Source organism: Rhipicephalus microplus, chromosome X, assembly GCF_043290135.1.
Source record: "Rhipicephalus microplus isolate Deutch F79 chromosome X, USDA_Rmic, whole genome shotgun sequence".
Classification (NCBI taxonomy): Eukaryota; Metazoa; Arthropoda; class Arachnida; order Ixodida; family Ixodidae; genus Rhipicephalus; species Rhipicephalus microplus.
The window spans coordinates 333,623,030-333,650,112 of record NC_134710.1 but is presented as its reverse complement, the minus strand read 5'-3'; the positions used below and the strand labels follow the sequence as shown (position 1 = coordinate 333,650,112).

The 27,083-nt window shown below is 46.1% G+C and overlaps 1 protein-coding gene across 1 annotated transcript; it reads right to left on the bottom strand.

Moving 5' to 3' along the window:
- Positions 1-1,535: 1,535 nt before the first annotated feature.
- Positions 1,536-25,648, bottom strand: LOC119161233 (cytochrome P450 4V2). Its single transcript, XM_037413606.2, has 11 exons — positions 25,298-25,648; positions 23,748-23,860; positions 20,239-20,324; positions 18,322-18,509; positions 17,436-17,505; positions 17,186-17,312; positions 16,212-16,364; positions 8,675-8,848; positions 7,312-7,378; positions 5,460-5,633; positions 1,536-1,841 (listed from the first exon to the last, which is right to left on the bottom strand). Exons 1-11 carry the CDS (start codon positions 25,548-25,550, stop codon positions 1,666-1,668), a joined length of 1,581 nt encoding a protein of 526 aa, XP_037269503.2. The 5' UTR covers positions 25,551-25,648; the 3' UTR covers positions 1,536-1,665.
- Between the last annotated feature and the right edge of the window lie 1,435 nt (positions 25,649-27,083).

Genomic DNA, 27,083 nt, shown 5'->3' with positions numbered 1-27,083 from the left:
GGGAAGATGATCCATAGTTCTTTGTATTTTCACAACATGGGCACGATGAAAATTTCTGAACTTTGTATGCTGAGTATATGGCACCCACAGATGGTAATGTACTTAATTTGAATTGATTGGTAGCTAAGTAAAATCATTTCAAAATCCATGACATAACTGTTTTCTATTCTCTATCTGGCATCTATAACGCACATAGACAATGGAAGCAGGGGTGCTTGCGTTTTAGCGCTGGAACTGGAGTTGACGATCATTCACGATCATTCACACCACAAGGCTACCCGTTCAGACTCATTTTACATAACCAGGTGGTGGGGGGCACCGGTTGGTTGTAGGTGCCTCAATGTGTCCACCTGCTGTAGTGCTGATGGGTAGAAACGCAGATTTTTTTCGGGTGACATCTTGGTCCTAAAGCTCACGTTGGCCTGCACTGTCTGGTATGTAGAGAGAAAGCGCTTTGAATGAAGTGCGTTGACATTTGACTCAGTTTATCCCTTCGGACGATTGTGCTTGCACATATATTCTTGATGACCAATATAATGCTTTTATTACTAAAGGCTAAGCATTTCTTGGTGAGCCAGAGTCATTTTGTGAGTATTCATCTTTCTGTCTCTATTAGAGGTCTCAAATACACAGCCCTCCGGCACACTTCACACATTTAGTTCCATATTTATTTAGTCGCATTGGGACAGCTGGTGACAGTACTGATTGGTGCCCACACTATTTTCTCGCCTGTCGTGGTTAGTAATGCTTTGTTCGCGTAAGCTACACAGACATCACTGGTCTTATGCATTTTTTTGTTGTTAAGGTATCCCACGCGTGCATGTTGTGTTGTAACATAACCACGGAGGAAAAAACTTTATGCTTCAGGATTGTCGTCAAGATTTCAGTCACTGTGAAGACACCTATATACGAGAAACGACTCACTGAATGCGGTATTGGAAATGTTATAAAATTGCAACATTTGCTGATGTTTTGTTCACCCCCCCCCACTTTTTACCTCTCTACTGCACTGTCTCGGCCATTCGTGGGACTTATATACGTGATGTTTGCCCTGTATCTAATACGAGCACGACGTGATATGGCAGCCTACGTGTTCGGGTTCTGGTGGCTGTTTCATTAACTTGATGTATACCATGCAGAATGGCCATGCCATGACAAGAGCGTAAGGTGGACGTAAATGATAGGCCATAACATGAAAATCACGTCGTGCATATCAAGTACGTCATGATGACACAGTCTTGGTGCTCTCGCGGTGATTTGATTAAGTTTTCAATTCTTGAAATTGGTGGTGGAAATGACATAGAGACACACTGTTCGCTGGCCTCGTGATCGCACAGTTGATTTTATTTATTGTTTGCTCGGCTGCGCATTTCAAAGGAATAAATTGTTGTGGTGGTTGGCCTATCGAAAGAGGTGTGTGATGATTAACCAGTGCAGAGGACTATAGGACATGGCTTGGCACCTTTGCTGTGTAAGAGGCATTTCAGCGTAAATATGCCGTTGCAAAGTTAAATGAAGTGAGCATCTAAGTGAAATGTATCGCGAAACGATTTTATTTGGCAGGAACTAAATACATGTGTAACATTTCGATGGCGGATGACAATGATAAATACTGTACAAATGTATACTATGGCACAACCTATACTGTGTTACGCTTCAACAGTATCACTTCGACGAAGGGTGCTCCCTGGGCGTTAATTTGATTTCGAGGCCTTGAATGGGCTTCAGAATTAGCTCCATGGCCAGTTCGAGCTTGTCGATGGGAACTTTCGAGGTGACATTGAAGCGACGTATCACGTGCGTCAGCAGGATTTTTTCTTCCCTCAGTGCAAACTTTTGACCTGCGAAGAGAACGAATATAATTGTGAGTGCTTATGAACGCTGCATCGTTGAAAGCGTATATTTAGTAAACTGCAACTAGATCATTCTTCGGTGCTGTATATCAAGCAGGGCAGTTTTTCATTGCACTGTGATGGTAAACAGGCATAGCGCTTTGTATTATAGACCGCATTTCATGAAAATATTCAAAGGTCTATGAAGAAGTCAAGTACTAGCTAACTAATATAAGAACTTCATCGTCCACGTTATTTTATTTTGAAATTGTACAACCGTCAGCAAAGCTTTTTTCCCCTTTTATATCCTCAAATACAGCAGGCATTCAGTACAGCCAAAGCTATAGCTAAAGAGAAGATCCATTAGGCTTGCCTGAAAGTGATTTTGCGTATGCTTTTGCTGTAAGCTCAACATCACTTTCACAAGAACGCTCTTTTATTCATGTACTACGACTTAGTCTGTACTTTAATTTGGGCGAATGGGGTCCGAATTCACCCTACTCCCATGCTACTCCGACTCTTTGGAGCAGTGCTGGGTGATCTGGGCAGCTAGCTTCTATGAGAGTAAAGGCTCCTTGACGATGAGATAAGAGTTATTAGGGGGCTTTAGAATACCGTTTGCAAGCGCTGCGGGCGTTGCGGGCGTAGCGGGCGCCATATGAGTTTTAGAATAGCGCTTGCCCTGCTGTGATCCGCAACGCACGATCGCAGCGACACCGTAGCCTCGAAACCAGCGCTTGCGGGCCACTTGCGGGCCGCCATCACCACCCGTAGCCTCGAAACCAGCGCTTGCGGGCGACATGCGGGCCGCCATCACCGAACGCAATTTCGGATTTTTTGCGTGCGGTCCGCGAACGCGAACGCCGACTCGCGTTACGACACATGCGCACTGGCAGCGACCGCACCGCAAGGGCTCGCGGTGCGCTATTCTAAAACTCAATATTAAGAGGCAAAAGTAGTTTGACACAATGCTATTATTAGAGTGTTTTAAAGCAGTGCAACGAAAACGGAACACAAAGCTCTGCGTTTGTCTGCAACTCTGGTTGTGATGCAGCGTACGCTCACCTCTTGCGAGCTCCCGTAGAGTGATGAGCGCTAACGTACGCCCGGTACACCCGCAAGCTTTGCGTACGCTATTTTAAAATTGCCTATTATGCCGCTCTCTCTTGAAAACGCTTGTTTTCGGGGCAGTATTCTATGATCGTTCTCCCTATTGACCGATATTTGCGTATTTGTTTTGCACAAGCTAGAAGTCACATGAAATGAGTGAAATAAGTCGAAGGAAATTATTTTACGAAAAGTGCGCTTATTGCTACCGAGACTCGGTATGAATGAGCCGGCAGCGCATGCTTTTTTTTTGCCCGCGTAATAGCTGCGCACGTTCGAGTGGTATACTCCTCGAGCTCTCAAACATAGACTGACTTCGTGGCGTGGTTCAAAATTAGCTGCTCGAAAGTGAACGTTGTGATTATAAACTGCCGAGCCGATGCGCCCTTATCTGCAGCACGCATGGTAGAATCAGGGCGATGGGAGCACATGCGCATTGCACATGCGCGGGACAAGCGTCAGCATTAAAAAAAAGGCCCCATATCTGCATGTTTCACTGCCAATGTCGTCGAAAGACGGTAGTCTTGCGCCTGGAGAGAGTGAACAAAAGGTTTGTTTGATTTTCTGCGTGAGCAAATTGGTGAATGGTATTCTGAAGGCGCTGCGTTAAAGTGCCTCAATGCGTGCCTTGATTGATTTTGGGACGTTAAACCCCACAGGTTTAACGTCCCAAAATCACCATATGATTATGAGAGACGCTGTTGTGGAGGGCTGCGGTAATTTCGACCACCTGGGGTTCTTTGACGTGCACCCAATCTGAACACACGGGCCTACAACATTTCCGCCTCCATCGGAAATGCAGCCGCCGCTGCCGGGATTCGATTCGGCGACCTGCGGGTCAGCAGCCGAGTACCTTAGCCACTAGGCCACCGCGGCGGGGCCTCGATGCGTGCAGCGGAGGTGAACGAGCGCATCGAGGCACATGAGCGCTATGTAAAAGCTTTAGCGATGGATGGATGAATTGATATGGCTGTACGCTTTAGATTTGGTGGTGGCTAATGCAACCAAGCCGTAATACTTAGTGAACCAAAAACTAGATTTATTTTTTTCCTTTAAATTGTGAGGTTGAGGACTCGTACTTTGCAGTGAAGGGTTTAATTTTTACTCATGCCTGGATTTAAGCGACCAATCAAATAACCTCCTTCTAGTTAATTCTACCCGCTTAAAGTCTATTTTGCACTCCCTGTTTCTAAACCCCAGTGCTTTGAAAAACTCTGCGCCATCATCCTGAACTATAGGGTGAGGCCCTTTACTGAACATTATCAAGTGTTCGGCGCTATCTGGCCATGAGCGCTATCTGGTAGTTATCTCTTAAAACGAAGCGTGCGTCGTGCGCGCCCATCTCGGAGACCATAAGGTGTAGTACGCAAGGCGAAGGGTAGGTGCCACCACCGTGTCGTCTTAGCAAAGCTTTCGAAACACTTCCGTTTGCGTGCAAAACGTTGGATTGACAGTGCAGCATGATATAGAATATTGACGTGTTGTTATTGTGCATCAAATTAACGCAATAATTGATTTTTAATTGACCATCGCACAAGTATGAACCCTGAAACTTGAGCAATATTGGTGGGTGCGGAGGATGGTGTTTCATTTTGGCCTTTTCGAGTATCGTTTCGGCGGACAAACAGACAGACAGACAGACAGACAGACAGACAGACAGACAGACAGACAGACAGACAGACAGACAGACAGACAGACAGACAGACTAAAATTGTTGCGTCGAAGGTTCCCCAGAAAGACTATCGTCTTTAAAAGCCACAGGGGGCAAAAAAGTGCTGGCCGATGAGGGAGGTGAGACGAGCGGGGGCTTTTCGGTGGCAGGCGAGCGATGGGATGCGGCGCCAATAGCGCTAGGTGCGAGGAGCTTTGCCTCCGTTCGGGCTACTGAACAGATACACGCAGGTTTGGGGCATCTGCTAGGGCGAGTCGATGGCTCGTATCCTACGGCGTATTACGTGTGAATTTGCTTTCCTCCTGTTATGTTTCGCACTGGATTTACTGCCGTTATGTTCCGCGCCATATGTTCCACTGGCCACCAGTCTGTGGGGTTTCTTCGTTTGGGGTTTCGGCCCTTCTGTGTGCGCTAGTGCTGTGTTGCACCGGTCCGGAAGGGCGGCTGTGATTCTTTGAGTTGTGAATTAAAGGCGGTTCTTGTTCACAGTGTTGCTGGCTCCTCCTGCGAATTTTGGCTGACTGACCTCCCTGAGGGGAGGCGGGGCCTTCAAAACACACGCGTATTGTTCATTCATAGTGTTGGCAGGCGCTTTCACCATCGAGCTGAAAGAGCGACTGCAGTTCGGCGAAATTCCACGTGGTGCCTCCGACCGCTCTCCGAAAGTTATGCTCGAGCCAAGTGCCAGGCGTGCTTTATGTTTGTCTGTTATGCCCGGATGCCTCATTTAATCATTTCAAACCCAATAAGAGCATGCATGGCGACAGCCAGTCGGGTGCACTGTACTTGCAACGCATATAACTCCTTGAAAGTGCAGGCGCACGGGACGTACGACGTTGGCAACTTACCGAGACAGTTTCGGGGTCCCGCGGAGAAAGGGGCAAAACCGAAGTTGTGCATACTCTTCGCTTCCATGAACCTCTCGGGTTTGAAGCTGTTCGGGTCCTCGACGTACCGTGGATGTCTCTGAAGAAAGTAGAGGGCGACGACTGCCACAGTTCCTCGTGGAATGGTGTACTTTCCTGAAGGAAGAAAAGATAACCATAAATACTGCATTCTGAACGTGATGACATTCGACGCACTGCATAATGAAAGGTATAAAGGTACTTTTTTCTGCTCTCGTGTCATAGCAAATATAATGGCGTGGAGTGCTGGACTACTAAATAGAAGTCCTCTTTTAAATACATATAGGTTAGAGGTGAGTTCCGAGTCTGTCGGATTAATTTATAGGAACACAGTTATAAATATACATATGGCGTGATATATCCTCTAAGTTGATTGCCCTTATGCTATAGGTGGACTCGCAGAGCTCCAACCTGGAATGCTTCAAAAACTGACGGCAATAACGTATTTCCTGAAAGACTCGATCTTCTGTGGTCTTGTAAAGTCACCTCGTCTTCTTCAAGGCTGCCTTGAAAAAGGCAAGACCACTCGTTGAAAAGTTAATTTGAGTGACGATAACCCGTGTTAAAAAGATCCTCACCACCCCGTGCTCAAAGACCCTCGAGTGGCTTCCTTCTCACCTTTGCTACTCTTCGCACAGGCGATGTATCCTTCCTGTGACTTATTTCTTAAAAGCACGTGAATAATGTCGGCACCAAGCGCTCGAGCCTATCAGCATTTTGTGCTGCTTGGCTACATGCTAATATTGCCGGTTCAGCAACCGTAAACACACAAAATGAAGTTCATTTATCGCGCACGATAGTCGTATGAGACAAGGAAGAACGAATGGGCAGCTGCATGAAAAAGCGGTGCAAGGGGTACGGGCCACGTCTGACAGTTTGCATATAAGGAGAAATCGAGAGCATTCCACGGATAGAGGTCACGGAAATCACTTTCTGTGCCACGAAGTGCGCAAGAAAGACAAGAAATGCTGGGAGAGAGTAATGCGCTCGATTTTTGTATTTTGAGGGGCTGGTGAGGGGCCCTCTGAACTTTTTTCTATATTTTAAATGGCACAGGTAGCTTTGATTGTTGCCAGACTTCTGAGACCACATGGCATGTTCTCCCTCTGTGCGGAACTAAGCGAAAAACGTTCAAATGCGTAAAATATTGCATTTGTGTGAAGGGGAAATTTTCGATCGTATGCAGACGGGGTGACATTGCACAACACGCTTTATGGTACGTGATGTGATGCTCTTATCTAAAACAATGTTTGCATGAACATTCCCCTGCATGCGCTGTGCATAATGAGACTAATGACCATCGGCTCATAGGACAGCTTGTGCACAGTACAACTCATTGTACGATGACACAGTCTCCTGCGTCTACCTATTTCGCTCTCTTTAATTTGCTCTAATATCTGTGAAGAATTGTTGGCTTAAGACATGCTCTTCAGGACAACGTCTTCTCGCGTCTCTTCATTAAGCATTATCCTCTTTGCCGTAAGTCTAAAGCTCTCGGGTTCGACGCCGGTGGTGGAGGTGGCATTTTGAATGAGGCTGAATGGTAGAAGCCCGTGTAGTGTGTGATGCCAGTGCACGTTAAATAACACCTGATGTTTACATTTCGGGAGCCCTCCACTACGGCGTCTCTCGTGATCACGTGGTTTTGGAGCGTAAAACTCTAGATAATATAGCTTATTGTCTTGTCCGTCAAAAAAAAAGAAGTTGAGTTTTATAACACCACTTACCCAGATATAATTTTTCAATGATATTTCCGTAAAAAGAAAAAGAAGTAGGGGCTTATCACATCACTTACCTATTTTGATGTCCTTTACGACGCTGCGGCCTATGACAGACCCTGGCGGATAAAGCCTCATTGCCTCCTGTGTAGAAAAACGATTGAAAATACACTTTCAATATGCTATGTCAAGAATCTAACGGCTCATTGCGCGACAGGGAACCAGCTTTTGGAATGAACCCATCAAGTATTTTGTGATTTTAGGAGCACATTAGAACCGGAAATTTGATGAAGAAAAACAAAGCAAGAACAAACAAACAAAACGTGGTAGAAACCCGTTTGCGAAATACATCTATCTCCGACCAAAACTTAGGAAAAGGCTTTCACGCGTTTGTCAGCCTTTTCTTAAGGGACGGTAAAGCCACTCTAAAAATGGGTCTGAGATCTTTTTTTCAATAAGCCTCAGAAACCTTTTCTAATAAGCCTATTTGTATAGACAAGAGGACTTGGAGGAAGTGCTCGAAAGTGGCGATCTCCAGGAACAATTAAGGGCTGTCCAAAGGGCCCGCGAACGCGCAGAGGACCATGGGCTCCCGTCCCCAACGTGGGTGTGGCCCGAAACTATATGACTCTGCAGTTCCTTAAGACTTGAATAAAGATTGTCGACTGACTGTCTGAGAGGCACCATGATATATATGATATGATATATATAAGGCTTACTGTCATTTTTTTTGTAGGTTCTCGTGAAGCGGTCTACGTATATGATGCCGAAAAGTACGAATGATGGACTTTGGAACTCGTTAAGCTTCTTTAAAATAAAAAAAAGAAAACCTTGTGAACGTGGCTGCTAACTTAACTTGCAGTCGTAATTCACATATCCTTCACAGGCAACAGAGTCTGTTCGAGCTAAATTCTGACAATAACATGTCTTCAATTCTTGGCCACGGCAGCCGCATTTAGATGGTGCACTCTAACGATTTGGTTGATCCCCAATGGGTTAAAATTAATCCAGACTTCTTCGCTATGACGTGCAAGCCTTGTAATCATATTGTACGCCCCGATGGTACAATAGTTATGGTGATCGGATGCTGAGCCGAAAGCTGCTGGTTCAACACCAGCATTGGCGGTCGCATTTTGATGCAAGCAAAACGCTCGAGTCCTGTGGGCCGTGTCATGTCAGGGCGCGTCAGAAAACACCAGATGGTCGAAATTTCCGGAGCCCTTCAGCGCGGCGTGCCTCACAATAGTATCGTGGTTTTGCGCGTAATATACCAGATATTTTTATCTTACAATCATATTCCGGCTTTACCGCATTATACTCTAAAATGTAATAATTACATTGAACGCGGTGTGGTCATTTTAAGGTTATAGGAAAAGAGACGTCACGTATTTTCTTATTATTCTTGCTTTAGACGGGCATACAGCGTTGCTCGGCACGTACCTTGAGCACACACTCCATGTAGGTGAGGTTCTTGAGCTCTTCCGCGGTAGGCGGCTTGTCCCAGTCGTCTCCACAGACTAAGTCGATCTCTTCCTGAACCTTTGCTTGAATTTCTGGATGATGACCGAGAAGGTAGAGCGTGTAAGCGAGGCTCGTTGCTGTTGTGTCGAAGCCCTGGATGTGAGAAATTGGGAATCGTGAATTTGAACGGGGAGTATAAAGCCAATATCGTCTGTCGTTTAGCAGTATGAGAGGTTATAACTTCTCAGGAGAGGCGTAGAGGCTTTGAAAAGGTGGCATTTTAAAGTCTTTCAAAACCACGTTGCTATGGGGAGTAGGAAGTATCTCTCCCCCGAAGTTTGCAAGTTTTGCATGTGGATATATACAGGTGCTCTCTCTCTCTTTCTCTCTCACACACACATACACGCAAGAAAATACATAAAGTGTGCTTACAACCCACTCCCCCCCCCCGAAAAAATATTTCTGCCTACGCTAGTGTTCAAAACGTGTATTCAAGGCGCCAGAGCAAATAGAAACACATCTCCGAAACAAACACGAATTTCACCACTCATATTTTCAGTATGTTAACTGGATGAAATCGAAGCATGACGCTGCTGGGAGACTATGGTCTCCGTGTGCGGAGAAATCAATCCAACGCATGGTGGTGCCTTCTTTACAAACTGGAAATATTTAGGGAATTCGTTTTGAATTCTGAAAGGAAACATGGCGGCTCAAGGGGATGACCTTGAGCCGCCATGTCCTAACCCAGCGAAGAAGCGAACGAGGAACTTGCGTTGCCCCTTTTTCATAAAAAAAAAATGTATATTTTGTGTTTGCCCTAAAGACTTGCTCCTGCATTCTCAATGTCAAAGGACCTCGTCTCAAGAAAGAAATCTTGAGAATGACAAAAAGCGGATTGTTAAAATAAACACAATTCACGCTCTCTCAGACTGACATTGACTACATGCGCTGGTTCTACGTTGACAAGGCTGTCTGAACTTGAAATCCATCTAAGAGCTGTGGTAAATCAAAGCCGATGCAAACGTGCAGAAAGGCTGGAAATTCTGTCGTGCCCAAACTGAAAACAAAAACAAACAACAGTAGGACTCATGCACGCGTAGGTATGAATGAACAACTTTATTTGTCTCTTGTTAAAGTGAAGGGGGCAATAGGAAAGAGTGCGGTGGGGATGAACTACTTGAAGTAGTCTTCCTCTACCCTCTAAGGCCACTCCAGGATGGCCTCCTAAATGTCGGGCCTCGAGCTGCGCAAGGCAGCTTCCCGCTGCTCCTCACTGAAAATTAGGTGTTTCAAGAAATGGGGAAGAGGGTGCTTCGGGCAGCGCTACACGATGTGGTTCAAGTCTGCTGTGGAAGTGGCACAGAATTTACAAGAGAGGGATGGGTAACAGGACGGATGAATGCGGTGTAGGAGGTAAGGGGAAAGAAAGGGGTGAGTCTGCAGCCTTCACCACAGGATTTTACACCTGAGTGAATATTTGCACGTGAGTGGCGGGTAGGTTTAGCGCTCTAATCGGTAGTGGGCGCAAATGTCATGGAATGAAATGAGGTGATCCCGCGCTGTAAACGGCGCCTCCTCCGTAGCGAGTTGCGACACAGCGGATGCCCGGACTGCGAATCCTCGGGCACTCGCATGAGCTGCCTCGTTTCCGGCAAGGCCCGCATGCGCGGGAGTCCAGATTAGTGCTGCAAGTCGACCAAGGGGATGATTCGAAAGTGGGGAAAGCGCTGGCTTTGAAACCCGGCCCGCTCCAAAGTCGTATATAGCTGTTTTGGAGTCTCTGATTATAACGGATGAACTAGGTATTGTCAGGGCCGGGGCTATGGCCGCCTCTTCCGCCTCCTCCGAAGAAGAGGCAGGAACGGAGGCGGCCCCAGCAACCTGGCCGTGAGAGTTGATTACCGATATCGCATAATGATGCCTGTTTCCGTAATCGGCGGCGTCAACATAGAGCACAATCATTGGAGGAGAAAAATTGTTTTTTGAGAGCCCTCGCACGCTGCCTCCTTCGCTGTTTTTGGTGCTCAGGATGCATGTTTTTTTGGATGTGGGGAAATGTATAGGTTCTCGTGTATGCGATGTGAAATGGTGTACTTGACCTTGGTGATGGCTGCCGGAGTGACAGAAAGGCTTTGTAGAATATGTCGGCCCACCACGGTGTTAAAAAAAACTGTTGTACTGAGTTGCAATATGGGCTTCTCCGAGTTCAGCAAGGGTGTTGAAGGTGCCGGTACGCGTAAGCCTTTCAGTGGAGGTCCGTATAGGCACCCCTAAAGCGAACTAACACGTTTTGTGTAAAATGATGTCAATCTTATCGAATTCTTATTTAAGAAAGTGTAGGTAAGGCGTTGTAAATGCTATTTTACTAATAATGAAGGACTGGATCAAGCGGAAGAGTTCGGCCTTTTTGAGTCCGCCATGTTTATTACTGACCCGACCCAGAAGTCGCAAGGTGTAATCAATGGTGGAGTGAAGTGTTTTTAGTGTGTATGTGTTGAGCTGATTGCTTTGAATGTGTAAACCAAGCACGCGGATTCTATCCACTCGAGTAACTGTGACGTCATCTTGAATTACCTTTATATTAAATATGTGTTTTTCACCCCCTCTGTGAGATGGTAGGAGAAGTAGCTCAGATCTCTCCATTGGAGCCGCCAGTCATCCAAAGAGTGATGTCATCGGCGTAGAGTGAAAACTTGAGGTCAGGGATATATCTCAATGCTCGCTCCAACGGCATCAAGGAGACATTAAAAAGAAACAGTGACAGCACAGACCCTTGGGGCGTGTCGTAGCTTCCCAAAGCGTAAAATGGCGATTGGTCTGCGCCTATGTGTATGGTTGCGGTACGGTTGGCTAAAAAGGTAGCTATATAGTCGTATGTCTTTTCGCCAACCCCTATGACATTAAGCTCTCGGAGGATGGCGGAATGAGCAACGTTATTAAAAGCTCCATGGAGATCCAGACTCAAGATTGCTTGCGTATCTGGGCTGCTGTTGGGTGTAATGATGTCATACTTCAGTCGAAGCATGAAATCGTGGGATGACAGAGATTTTAGAAAACCCACCATTTCTGGTGGATTAAGATTGTTGTCTTCAATGTATTTATTCAGACGGTTGAGTATAACGTGTTCAACCAAGACATGAGGTTAGTGAAATAGGCCTCAGATTAGAAGTGTTCACTGGTTTGTTTTCCTTTGGAATGAAAATTACCCTGGCATCCTTCCAGAAACTCGGAAGGATGCCAGTGTCAAAGCAGTGATTGAAATAATCTGTTGTGGCCGTGACGAAGTTGTCGTCTAGATTGCGAATTACTTTGCCGTTAATTTGGTCTGGGCCTGGTGCTGACGTTGTGCGCAGGGTGGCCATGCCATGACGAACTTCTGCTTCTGTGATAGCCGCGCTTAATAACTCGTTGGGCTTTCCAGTGTACTTTGGTGTGTTATACTTCTGAGTGGGAGGCAGATGTTTATCGTGGAGGTCGTCGAAGGGTCCATTCAGATCGTTTTTGTGCGCATATAAAGGTTTCTTTATGCTGTGGTTTTGATGTGAGCGTGATATGATGAGGTCTAAGAAGTGGCGCAGTAGTTTCCATGTGCGTTTTCTGTCAATGTTACCTTGCATGCTGTCACACACCTGGCCCCACTGCTGGCAGGTCAGTTGTGTGGCGTACTCCTTGATTTGCAGGTCTAACTTGGCCGTTCGGAGTTTTAGCTTTCAGTTGTGCCGTCCTTTTGTCCATATCTTCAAAAGAGACTGTTCGGCTTCCCACATATGTAGAAGCTTGGCATCAACCGTTGTGACGGTGGTTTCAGGGGGCAAAGTTGTAGTATGCGCCACAGCCTCTGAGGGAAGTTGTTTCACCCATTTTGACATGTCTTGGATGTTTATGGGAGCTGATATCTGGCGGGCCTCTCGAAATTTGTCCCAATTGGTATGGCTGACTGGCTTAGATGCGAAGGGTTTGTGCTTGAAATCTACTGTGGAAGTAATGTTGTTGTGATCACTACCGAGATTAACTTGCAGGTTGCTCCACGTAACGTGTTGAATTCTGCGTGTAAAGGTAAGATCGGGACAGGTATATCTTTCGATACGCTGTTTCCTAGCCTGGTTGGTGCATCGATGCCATTATGTAGCATGAGTCTGTATATAGTCTTGTATGTGTATCCACGCGGTTCTGACCTTAGGAGTAGAAACTGTGTGATCCCACAATAGGTTGGGTGCGCTGAAATTCCCAAGAAATAAAAGAGGATGGTTGGTGGCAGCGGTGATGGCTTGAGAAAAAACGGAGTCAAAGAGGTGATATTTGTCTCGAGGGTGGCTGTAGACATTCAGAACCCAAAGAGCCGATGTATTATTCTTGCGAGGAATAATCTTCGAAAAATCATCCTCTATATTGACGCTGTCGAAGTGGGAGTGATTCGCTGTGAGGTGTTTTTGAGAAAGAAGTGCCGTATCGAGCCGGGACAGCTTTTTTGTTTGGTGCACATTATATCCCGGGAAGCTGACTGGCCCATGAGTTTTTTGAAGGGCAATGACTGCGGGTAGATTAGAACGGGAGGAAAGGAACTGTTGGAGATGTGCTTTCTTTTTTCGGAACACCCTACAGTTCTATTGCCAAACTTCAAGCTCGGAGCGAGTCGGGTTATTGGTTATTGTTAAGCGAAGCTGGTGCCGAGGTGGAAAGTCATGTGATGCTAGGATTATTGGTACTAACTCCAGCTATCTAACTTCTAGTTGGTTGGGTATGAGCTTGTACAAGGTCCATAAATTTGTAGAGTGTTTCATGTTTGGCTGCGTAATCTGCACTGAGTTTTTCAACTGCGGTGAGTATATTATGAAATTTAGTTTCAAATACGGTTATTCTGACATTATACATTCAAACTGTCGCCTCTAGGGACTCTTCTGATAGTGAAGTGCTCGGAGATTCCCGTTTGTGGGGGAGGGAAAAGTGGTTCGCGTTGAGCACAGGGGCTAGTGTTCATGGGCAAATGTGCAGATGGTTCAGGTGGGGCTGATGAATGACACATAGAAGAGGCGGAATGAGAGGGAGGGGCTTGGGTGGTTGATGCGGAGGGAGGACGAGTATCAAGTTGAATGGTAGTAGCGGATAGGTGAAAAGATTCGAGTTGTAATTTAAGCCTCTGAATTTCAGCTTTTCGGATTGATTTTTTTTATGGAGGGTATATTCGTTGTTACTGGTGTGATTTGAGGAGCAGCTAGAAGAGGCTGACTGAGCCCAGCCTACCTGGTGTGAGTTGGCCGAAGAGTTGGCGAGAGCGGGGCTTAGTGATAGGGCTGGCCAGGCGCCGTCTTGCGTCGTTGAATTGGAGCGTCGCCCGTGATTCTTGCTTTTGCTTCGACTTTTCCGCTGGCTTGAGCCGTGAGTTTGGTTGCGACTAGGAGATCGGCTGATGGGTGGGGACTTGCTTGTCCATGGACCATGTAGGGCGCGGCTTAAATCTTTGTTTACACAGCGATGAACCTAACCTGTTTGATGGTTTCCATTGCACACAACACAAACATGGTCACACTCGTGGTCCATGGGTGCATCTTTCAGTCCACACTTGGGACAAAGTGTGTCACTGGCGTTGGTGCGCACGTCTTGGCGATGACCAATCTGACGGCATCATATGCAGGTTTTGACCTTTTGCCTGATGGGATGGCATCGAAGTTCACAGTTTTCGTAGTGGACGTAGTAAAAAAAATTGCCCGCAGCTTCCCTCGGGGGAACACTGAGGAGGATGCGGAGCATATAATTGGTTAACGGGGTGTTAAAGTGCGACTTACTTGGGTCGATGGCTAAATTGGTTAACTTGGTTGTGAAATGGGGTGTTAAATTGCGACTTACTTGGGTCGATAACTAAATTGGTTAACGTGGTTGTAGGAGGGGGTGTTAAATGAGTGAACACGTACACACGCATGCGAAAGGGCGGCGCTGGTTGAAGGGACGTCGATCATTGTGTTTGTGGATTCGTTGGAATTCATTTCACCGCGACCTTGGACGTCGACGCGCCGTACAAACCAACCGACGAGCGGCAACTGAGCGAGCGAGCGCCGACCTTGCGCGACGGCGAGCGCCGATACAGCGCGACGGCGCATGCACTGTCAGCTGTCGAATGTTCGAGAAGGGGGAGAAGCGCAACGGCGCATGCGCGCGCGTCAGCTGCCGATGTTCTCGAAGCGCGACGGCGCATGCGCGCGCGTCAGCTGCCGATGTTCTCGAAGCGTGACGGCGCATGCGCGCTACATTATACAGCTAGCGAATGTTCGTGAAGAGGAGAAGCGCACGCGGTGTGTAGAGGAGGAAGGGTGCACAGATGGTGGAGGAGTGAAGCGCGCGCGGTGTGTAGAGAAGGAAGGGATGCACAGATGTTGGAAGAAGGAGAAGGAAGCTTGCGGATGGCGCCGCACTACAAGCCTCGAGTATTAGATGCTCCGCATCTAAAAAACGATTTTGCCTTGGAATATGACTACTATGGTCCAGGCGTCGTGCACCTGCGATAGTCAGCTTTGGGTTGCATCGGCGGAGGGTCCAGGTGATTGCGTCTTCCGAGTAATCGGAAGGCAGGAGAATGGTTCTTCTGCAGGTATCGACAGGATCGGCGACAAGGGTGGCGACTTCATGAGGGGTGCCATTGAAGCTCAAGAGCCGTATGCCGTGGTAGAAGTCGGCACGACCCAGGTCTGGTTAGCTAATTAATCAGAATGGTATGGTTCACAGTGTTGACATGTATTTGGTCAGAACTGGTGCGGTAAGAGATTGGGAGCCCCGCAGCCTTGAGGGTGACTTCTCTGAGGACGCATGAATGGATCAGAGCACAGTTTAAACTTTCACGGACTCCTAATATGATTTTATAATCGCTGCACGGCAGCGGTGAGGGCTTTGGTGCTGCTCTCTATTGTCGCTCCCGAGCCACTGCATGGTTCGCTGGTGACGAAGGATGCTGGTATTGTCTTGAAAGGCTCTCGTAGATTACGCGCCACCAACGCGCGCCATCGACGCCGGCTGCGTCGCGCCCTGTTTAGCGCTCATGCTAGGCAGAGGTAGGCCTATAACAGTGATACTGCTAGCCGACAGCCCTAAAAGGGCTGCGGCTTGCGTAAAAAAACGTCCGAGTATTGAAAGAAGTCTCTCAAGAAGCGTAGATAACACTCACATAGGTCCAGTCAAGTATTCGGGGTGTTTGGAGTCATCAGCTAGCCAGAAAAGGAAAATTTGCAGGAGCCAAAGTCCAATGCGACCGCTCACACTGTGACGCTGGAGTTTTTCCCACGCGTAGGGGACCCCGCCCACAATCCATAACATCACGATGGCGTGTGCAGTTAAAATCTTATTTCCTGGCCTTGTATTCAGCGTGTTTTTATCAAATGCATGTAAACAGAGCTTTGCACGATCACTTTGAAGCTAACAAAAAGTGCCTCTCGACGACAGGTATTCCGTCTCATTCCCCATCTTTTGTGGGGGGTGAACTATAATATAGCAAGTTATAGGCTGTGACTGCTGGTGGTTTGAGACTTACCCCGATCAGTGTAGAGAGCAGCTCGTCCCGGACGTCGATTTCAGTCATTATTCCCTCGTCGAGGTACATTCGTAGAAGGATTTCGAGAAATGAGTTCTTTGAAACGGGATCCCTGATACCTTTCCGGTAGTCGACAATTCTCTTTTGAAGGATCTGCCGGATAAACAAACAATCGATTTGATGAAAGGCTCTTTCAGGTGCTATTTAGTGGTATACACACTGTACAGACGCCTTGAAACCTCGTTTTTTTCTAGCGGAAATCGCTTCTGTTAGATGATTTACTAAAAAAGTGTATGCATTGCTAGCGAGCCCAGTTTTCGACAGTTAAAATTTATTCATTGAATTTATGGCACAGCCTTCCACTTCTAAACATAAAGACGGGTAATAACGAAGCAATAAGCATGCTCGAAAAGTCGTAGCACTACCACTTCAGGTTTGAGAGGTCCCCTCCGAGGTCGGTCGAAAATGATTCTGTTGTCTCACATTTTTTTTTTCGCAATGCAGAAAGACACACCGTGGAATTCTCTAACCCTAATAGCTGTACTATAATTAATTATACATTGCCCCGCCACGGTGGTCTAGTGGCTAAGGTACTCGGTTGCTGACCCGCAGGTCGGGGGTTTGAATCCCGGCTGCGGCGGCTGCATTTCCGGTGGAGGTAGAAATGTTGTAGGCCCATGTGCTCAGATTTGGGTGCACGTTAAGGAACTCCAGGTGGTCGAAATTTCCGGAGCGCTCCACTACGGCGTCTCTCATAATCATATGGTGGTTTTGAGACGTTAAACCCCACATATCAATAAAATAATTATACACTGTTCAGAGCTATGTAGTACTGTAGAAAATGAAATTGAAATAAATTTCCGTGTCCATCTTTCCATAACGTTAAGTAGGTTTTACAGTTTACTCCTATAGTGTGGGGTTAAGGATGGTTCCTAACAGAATGGCCATGTTGGGGCTTATGAGCGGGTACTCACGTTATTGACAAACTCCTTGGCCTCCTCCACGTATTGTAACATTCGTTTGCGCTCTTTGCTGAATGCGTAGATGGTATCGAACCAGTGGTGGAAGTTGATGACGCGATCCACCACGGTGTCTGAGATTCTGCATGCGCAAAAGAAACAGTATGATTAGCCATTCTTTCAATAACTTTTGGGTTTTTGTAATTCTTTCTCTCTTGCAATATAAAACGTTGATTACTTATAAAAGAATGCGACAACGACTTACGCGTCATGAATTCTGAGATATCCTGTACGTTCGATGTCGTCCTCGTCGTAGTCGATACCCATTGATGTCTCTGAAAGAGTAAAAATTGGAAAAACCCGTGGTGTTTACCTTGAATTTTTACCAGCGATAATGCAGCGTGAAAGAATATACACGGTGTTGCATGATGAATTTTACCGTTATTACTACTTCTTATTCTACCTGTCTAAAAGGGTATTTATCATGTGCGAAAGTTTGGTACAACAAAACAGCTCACTTGAATTATTTAAGAAGAGCACATGTAGCGGGCACGCGCGCGTGTGCTGGAGGGTATGTGAAACCTTCAATTATGGGGGTCAAGGTGCACTTACAGCTCCTACCCTTAAATTCGCGCACTCTCTATCCGCCTCACCCCCCTTCTAAAGTCCGCATCCCTTAGCAGCCCTAATCAGTGGCTTGATTTTTTTCTACACTTGTATACTGCTGGAATGAACCTAGGCAAACATGCACATTTATATAAAGAAAAACGACACGCTTGTTTAGCCGTGTATACTAACTAAATGCACAGTAAAGTAAAACTTAGCCTTCCCCCCTTGCCCTGTAATACGGGTAACCAACGCCTTAAGGGTGGGGAGGATGGGTAAGGGGAAGTGTTAGAGTTTCCAACTATTTAGTTAACCCGAAGCACAACACGAACAGAGATAGTATTTCTTCATTTTTTTTCTGTGTGGTACATATATTTGTTCCTGTAGAAAGATGCAATTAACATTATTTTCGCAAAATTACATTCATTTTCTTCCACAAGTGGCAACTCAGTACGAATACAATTCCACATAGCTTAACACCCTGCTTAAAGGCCAGCTATGTCGACTCGTATGACTGCATAGCGCTCGGAGCCAGTATAACTTACCGAAGAGCACTCCGAAGGCAGCTGCTCGAACGATCGGGAGGACGTCGAAGTACTCGCCGTTCATCGCGGTCACCTTCTGCATGAGCCTCTCACCCCGCTTGTTCATGATGGGAACGTAATCGTCGAGAATTCGAAAGTGGAAGGCGGGTGTTATTGCCCTCCGACGAGTTTTCCATGGTTCATCGCCGCTGATGGGAGAAGGAAAAGAAAGCGTAAGCGACTTTATTTGCTCCCTACGCATTTGCATGAACATGCAAATGTGCTGATAGCCATCGCTTGAAGGTCTTGTACCAATTTCACCGTGTTTACGAAGAACATACTGCCGTGACCTTTTCACTTGTAATATTTATTTCTTCTTCTTCTTTTTTTTGCTTATGGCAACGATGTTGTCACAACTTTCACTCATTCGACAGATGTGCACATGAGTTTTGCACTGGTGATTGAATGCCGCGGATAAAATATCGAAAGAATGGAATCGTATTCACGTGCGCGCGATACTAGACGTCTGTTGTTGAAATGTCCTAATGACAACTTTCCCCCGGGAATCGCCCAAGTGAGCTAAAAAGAAGCCATTTTTACAAAATTGCTAACTAAAATATTGATGTATTTTGTAACGCGTGTTAACAAATCCGAGTGTTACACTGATCACAGAATTTCTGCCACACTGAGTTGGGTTCGCTACTACGCTGTTCCGATTTAAGTTCACTCGTAAATCAACTAATGATTCATAAGGAGTATGCAATTTCTTTTTCACAAAAATGCTGGAATTCTCGTACTTATACCAAAAAAAACTGAATTGCGCATTATGCTTTATGCACCAAAGAAAAAAACATATTTGATAAAAACGAACAACGTTTTTCGACGTTTTATTTACCACGAGTGCAACCTTTTACGACTATTTATAGAGAGTATAGTGACCTCTAAAAAATAAAGTTGACGCGTATGTTTAAAGAGAGAGTTATATATGTATATACCCAACAAAAACAGCAACTGGTAGTAATGGTCGTGGTGTTGGCCCAGTGCCACGGCGGGCATCGGACAGATATCGGGAGTACTGGGGAACGAATGCACGCGACCGCTATTCTGAAAGCCTTGCGCAAGCCCGCTCGCGTGCCGCCCCGCCATTACGTGGCGCGCAGCAATCATGCAACGCCACGCTCTCGACGCGTGGTGTACCTTCGAAAGCATCGCGTAGGCGGCCAGCTACACGAGAATTGAAACTTCTTCGAGCAATGCCCTTGTTTCGCAACTGTCTACTCTCCCTGCAGGAGCGATTGTTTGCGGCTCCCGTTCCTACTGCGTTGGCTTAATTGAGAAAAAGAAAGTATATGTCCGTTCTTATCGCTTTCTCGGATGCCAGGGGCTTAGCAGGCGTCTGCATATCTACAGCAATAGCCAGTTATGGTGGTAGACCGCATTTAGACGCTGCATATGTGAAAGAGTTGGATGCGCTTATTAGGTCTTCATGTTCCGCATCAGCGATCAAGCAGAAAATTAATGTGAGAACATAATAGTAGCTTCCATTTCTCACCTCTTAGACAAGAGTGGTCGTGTGATACGCTTCTTTTTTTTTATGCTAGGGGTGTATGCCAAGCGAATGCTACTCTATGTGCATGACTGTATCTCGTATGATAACAGATAAAAATTAATAAACATAATATTTTCTTCGTCGCCATGCCTTCATTGGGCAGAAAACGTTTCTTTATGTGAATAACAACGTCTTGAGTCGTGAAATAAGTTCCACGTGGGTATAATAAAATAATTTCTCGCTTTTCTAAATACTTTCGCAAGCAAACTTCTTTATACGCCATATGCGGCCGAATATTGGTTTAATCAGACATTGTACCAATTAAGCTAGTTATTTTGCTTCAAACGACAAGAGCTATGAAGGATTTTGTGCTAAAATAAGCAACTCACAGTGTCAGGATGCCTTTCCCAATCCATGGCTTCATCATGTTGTAGAAAAATGCCTTGTTGACGTTTTTCGTGTCACCCAAGATAGCCTGCATACAAGCATCCAGTGAGGATCTTACCATGGCCAATTTCAGTTATATCATAAGCAAAACCCAGTTTATAATAGTCACTAGATAATTCACTCAGTAAAGACATCTAAATGGAAGCGAAAGAAAATTCTCGGGAGCTCGTGGCTAAACGTACTGTAAAGTTTTACAGTGGCGCCGATCGTGACATTTTTTTTGTAGTTATCAGGAGAAGTTTTGTGTAGTCCCGTGGGTGCGATTCATCTCCGCTTGCTTCAACACTCGCCGGTGCACCTTCGTTCTTCAGTGTAGTGATATTAACTACAAAAATGATAACTGCCGCGGTGGCTTGATGACCAAAATTTGAATTTTTTTGGTAAAGCACAATAAATGGCAGAACGTTCCTTCAGTTAAAGGAGGATGAGAGTAAAACAGCAATTGGGAGGGATTCGTGCTCGTAGGAACAGTCAACCTGTATCCCGATAACTTGTTATGTCACGATCAGCGTTTGATTAAGTCTGGGTAGAAAAAAACCCAGAGATTTCAAAGGCTGAGGAAGTTAGCCCACGACCTTGTTAAATAAGGTCTTGCGGTGTCACAGGATGTTTGAAACAAGCGACTGGCCACATAGCTGTTGACCATGAAAGTAAAGCGCGGGTTATTGGTATAGTTATGAAGATGAACGACCAGTGAGCATTCATGTGCCACCTCCCGAATAACCATGATCGCTGTCGGCTACACAACTTCATTGCTGCTGTTTCTGTGTCTGTAACTTATTAGCGAGAATGTTTGGGCGATTTGGTATACTCCTTTGCGCAAGATATTCACAGGGCGAGTGAAAAACGGATGAAGAACTAGAGAAGGAACGTAGACACGCACTGTGTCCAGAAAGCGCTCGTCTGCGTCCCCTTGCTTGTCCTTCGTCTATATACTTCGCTATCAATAACTCGCGCATTTGTGTCTGTAAAAAGGGTCTCATGTCTGTGTAAAAACGCTGAAGACGAATCTAATGATAACATCTGGAGTTTTGGGTGCACGAATCACGAAGTGGTTATGAGGTACGCCGTGGGGGGGGGGGGGGGGTGGCTCAAGGTTCATTTTGACGACCTCCATGGGGTTCCTTAACGTGTGGCGAAGCCTATATGCAGGCGTTTCTGCATTTCACCCCCATCGAAACACGGCTTCCATGACCGCAACCTAAACCCGTGACCTAACTAAAATCTGAAATCAAGTGAATCGAGGGCATATCGATAGTGGGTACATCGCCGCTTCTAAATACGAACGTGAATTACGGTATAGTGGGTACTTCAGAAGTGTACATGCAGTAGACGTTCTAAGAGAGTTCACAGCGGGTTTGAAGGCCTCTCCTCCAGCTTACGTTGTTACAGTGCTTCGGAGTCTGTGTCTTTTCTTCTTCATTTAGGCTGGTGTTCATATTACTAACATGGCTAACTTGGTGTAGTTTTGTCTGCGTAGTGAAGTGATAACGCAGATCCTGGCGTTCGTTTTCCGGCTTGTCGCGGTGCTCAGCTGCTGCAGATTAATGCGCATGCGCCTGGAATATTGATGACAAATCAAAAATACATAAGCAGTCGATGAAGGACGACGTCGCGACCACAAATCATGCATCACTGCGCGCATGCTTCGAGCTACAGGAAGGGCGACGTATGCAGATTAACGTGGGAACCTTCACCCTTCATCCTCTTTGCACGCCTATGGCAAGTACGAAAAGTTATGGGCAAGTTGAGAAATCCTAGCAGTTTTTCCTGGACTTGTTGGTGCACAGGCCACGAGCATACGAGTTCGACCCCCGGACCAGGATGGATTTTTCTTACATTAGAAGCTTTCCTTTCCGAGAAATCCGTATGGCTTTCCTTGAGGCTTCATGCCATCATTGGGAGGTTGTCAGTTATTCCTCTCGTAGCCCTTCCGCCCTCTTGCGGTATTCCGCAGAACTATAGTGTACAATGATTTACTGTCTCTATTATCTCTTTTCCACGTTTTTTTTCCTCACGTATTTGCACATGTTCATGTTACAAGTATGTCTCGCATAATTTTTTGCGCCACAAATTTTGCGGAAAAAAAAATATACTGCTTTGCTGAGCGACATTTCGCTGTTCTTTTTGATTATACGTACACATGTGGAAATTCTGCATAGCATAGAAAAGGTAAAAAAGAAAGAAAGGGAGGAAGAGCTTAAAGGAAGGTGCTAATTAAACGACACTTTTTAATTAGGTGTTTGATTGACTACACACACAAATAGAAAGTTTGTACATTAGTCCTTGGATGCATTTTTGTCTCAAGAAAATGAGGTCAAGCCTTGTCAGCTGTGTAAGGTTGAGAAGGTTTGTTCACTCGCGTTGGTTGCGAGTGGTAGATAACCAGAGAAAAATACAATCGAGGGACTGATAATCGTATATTATGCCAGCCCTGACGTACCGAAAATTATAATTTTTTTTATGATGACCAGTTTGCCCACGGAAGCATTGTGACAATTCCTGCTCACTGCAGAGCTACACACTCGCCATACCTACTTCTTTTTATTCGATGAAAGTGAGAAATTGCGTAGAGCAATAATAAATGAAGACTAGACGAAACCACCCTTCACAAGGAGAAATCTGTGTGCTCGAGCGTTCAAAGAACAAAAAAATGGTGACTTAATAGCGCTTAAGTTGCTATATATACGGTAATTCTCCGCATTTTGTCTTCGTCATTGGGTAATCAAAGAGCGTAGATGCAATATATATTACAAAATAGAATATGCCCTACTGGTGCGAAGGTTGCATGCTCGAATAAAATCCTGGCGATCATCTATGAGCGCGAAAGATGACCGACGCGTAAGCTGCAGAGCTGGTAAGTTGAGCGTATGCGCTCCCACAACATCCTTTAATCAAACAAAACATTTATAATAGCCGCGGCGCGGGGTTATAGTTACGGTGCTTGACTGCTAGCCCGAAGACCGTGGGGATGAATCCCAGCCGCACCTTATAGAGTGAACTGGTGTATACTGTGCACCATAAGTGACCATTGGAAATGCCCTATCTTTATTCTGCGATGGCACTGTGGCTTCGGTGCTCGGCTGTTGATCCGAAGGTCATGGGGTCAATTCCAATCGCGGCGGTCGCATTTGGATAGAAGTGCTCGAAATTTTCGGATACTGCGTCTCTCATAATCATATCGTGCTTATGAGACGTAAAACACCCGACCCATTATAACAGCATAATTTAGGTGATTCGCTTTCAAAGTCCTATAGCTTCCTAGCTTACTATTCAAGATTAGTTTTCATAGTGTTTTCTTTTTCTGAGGCTGAAAGCAGCTTGAGCAGAGGTCAGACACTGCTCAAGTTTGCCACCAGTGTCGTTCGGCGTCGTTTCTATCAAATCACATGAAATGAAGAATGCGTGAATGACAACTGTATGTTCGTTTAGATGCGTGGTTTCAAATTACCTCAACGACTGGTGGTGTGGCACCGAGAAGAAAGGCGTACGGCCCGTAGAAGGCAACGGTCACGTCTTGATCTTCAACCGATTTGAACAGGTTCGCCAGGTACTTGAATGCCTCTGAATCGAGAAATAGGGAGTTACTCGATTAGCACGTGCTTGAAGAAAGGAGATGATCCTCATGAAGAATTCTAATTTCACCTCGATATGACTTGCTATACTAGCCGGATGCGTAGATGTTTTTAACGATGTGTTCAAAGTTGTAATTTATGCAGCATAGCGCCTGAGAAAAATACAAGCGTCATTCGCTGCGTTGTTCAGCAAATTGACGTTCTTATTGAACCATTAACACATTCACAAAAACGTATCGAAGCCGTGTCCCTGCTCCCCTCATCGTCGATCGACAACCAAAAATAAAACTGGCTGAGCATGACGTGCGGCGTGTTATTCATCAATATTTAGTGTGATTAATATTCATTGACTATTAATAATAGGTTCTTATTATTTAATGTTTTCTTGTATACAACTGAATTGCGTGTAGACGGTAGGTTAGTGCTGACAACAGGCCATTATTGCAGAAAACTAGAGAAAACCATATCAAAAGTGCCACTCAAATGTTTTGAATTGCAGAGACCCCTAGACCAAGGTTCCACGTATTTCGTTGAAAAAAATGTCTGGATGCGGCAACTATATCGTGATGAAGACAGCCTGTACTTGTTATCGCTAATTCTTGTTGCCTTGCTCCATACTACGGAACAATAAGTTGGTGCAGTCATCATTTGGTTAGCGTGCATGAGAATTCCTCTTGGTCAAATGGAATTTTTTCATTTCGACAGCCTGCCCTTAGGCATAGTATCACATAGATTTTGATGCTGAAGTTTGCAATGCGCATCGAACTAAGACAGCGCCATCTGGTATGGCAGTGCTCCGGTTCCCTTTTAATTTTAAGTGCGTTGCACTGTAGGGGCCCTGCTGGCCGTCGATCCACTGTTGGGTAGTCACGCAGGGGTCAATACAGGCCTAAAAGAAGGCTTACAATTCTCAAAGCCAGTTCACAATGAACTAAGAAGGCATGAAATAATATATACCGTAGAAATAACCAAGAATCGATCACAATAATGTACCTAAAATTGCGAAAAACACTTCTGAAATATGCGGGTGATACCCACGCTGTGCAGCAGAGAGCGCCACCGCTTCGGCAAACGCGCGATTGCCGAAGCGGTGGCAAGAGCGCTATTACCAAAGGAATCACTGATTGGCCCATCCTACACGCACTTTCTCGGGTTTCAGGTGAAGCTGCGCTAAACGCACGATTGAGAACTACACCAAGACCTAGCACAAGATTTAGCACGACCTTAGCACGGGTTTTTCTTCTTCTTCAAGTTAACACACTAGCGTTCAATTATTTGTGCAGCGAGTGGCTGTACTAAAAATTCAAAGCTTTGAAAATCCCATCACAAATTCAAGCATGTCTACGCACCAACTTCCGTATTCATATCTCAGCCACTGAATTCGCTGGTCAGACAAACTCCGCCAGCAGAGCAAGCGTATACTCACTGACTTTCACGTCCATTTTGGGGTCCATGGCCGACAACTGTTTGTAGAGGTCGAGAAGCAGCGTGAACGACTTCTGAGGCTTCGGCTTGGGCACATCGCGCAGCACCCACCACATGCGAAGCCACTCGGCAACTTCGCGCGCCACGCGTACGACGAGCGCCGCGGCGAGCACCCAGGCCACGGCGCCCAGGACCCAGATGAAGAGACCCGGAGCCCTCTCGAAAGTCCGCATGGCCGTTAGCGTGGAAATCATGTCTGTCACGCACGTTCTCTTCTACCAGCGATTGCCAGGCATCTGGCTTTACTTGAAATATGGGCCGATCTTTTTGTACCTCTTTCCTCAAACGGGTGTAGTTGGTGAATTTCAACTCGGAAGGGGGTGGTGTGTATGTGTGTTTGTGTGTGGGGGGGGGGTACTTTACGTAAGCTTTCTTTTACGTGAAAGGAGGGGGGGGGGGGGGTTGACGTGACGTGGGTGAACTCTTTGGATGTCGCGTGGAGTGAGAGATACGCGGTTGGTGTACAGGAGTAGGGAGAAGGGGGTGGTGAAAGCGGCGTGATGCCAAGCGTAAGCATGGTGTGGCGATGATTCGGTGGGAGGGAGGGGATTGGGCACGTGCCCGTTACCGTCCGGCTGATCGTGCGCGCACACGTGAAGCCAGGCACGAATAGAATAATATTCCACTTCTGACGGAGAGCGGCGGCCCGTTCGCGCGCGGAGGTCAGTGCTTGTTACGGAGCCCCGAGGACGTGTGTGACGACTTAGGAGGAAGACGCACGAGCGAGGAAAAAGACACGCGGATACCTTTCGGCTACGCCGGTATTTCTATCAGTCTCTTCCTCGCGTTGACCTTCTGGAGATTTGGTAATGAGACTCGCCGGTCGAGCATGCTAGGCATTCATGGAGTGTCGAAAGCTTTTTGAAGAGGCCTTGGCTTCGCGTTTCAGCCTAAAGTTGACCTTTTTGTTTTAATCACTGCACGCTAATAGACACCGGCCAGCTGCTTAGGGTAGTGGGCGTGAGGTTTTCTTTTTTTTGCAACGTCGTTGTGAGTTTCGGCGAAAAGAAGATCAGATGGTGCATTGGGATTGAAATGGAAATTTATGGCAATAAAAACAAAATTCCAGCCAAACGTGCAGCTCAAAAAACAATGAAGCCTGATATTCTATACTCCCTGTGGTGACGGCATATTAGTTTATGTTCGGACCACAGTGCACCTTATGTTTCAAGTGAATTTTATTATGCCAATCTATTTATTATTTGAGACCTTTGATTGATTGGTGTGTGGGCCTAACGTCCAAAAAACCACAATATGAGTATGAAAGACGCCGTAGAAGAAGGCCCCGGAAATTTCGATCAACTGAGGTTCTTCAACGTGCGCCCAAATCTAAGCTCGTGGGCCTACCGCATTTTTGACTCAATCGAAATTTCAGTCGCTGCAGCCGGGATTCAATCCCGCGACCTGTCAGTCAGCAACCGAGTACCTTATCCACTAGACCTCAGTGGCAAGGCTATTTGGTAGCTTTCTAGCGTTGTATTGGTTAGGACCCAAAATAGCTCAGTGACCTCTCTTTGCGCTTCCCTATATGTAGTAATGCCTGACAGAACACTACGAAGGCGGCTAGATTGTAGTTTAGCCCTTATTCAGACGCCTTTTTTAAACACACCTGGTTAGCAGTTCTTGTTTCTTGTGTTAACATAGACCTTCTTTTCTCCAGAACCTGTCATGCTGTCTGTAGGCACCGAGTCATCGTCATAGTGATAAACTGCAGGCGCTTTCATTTT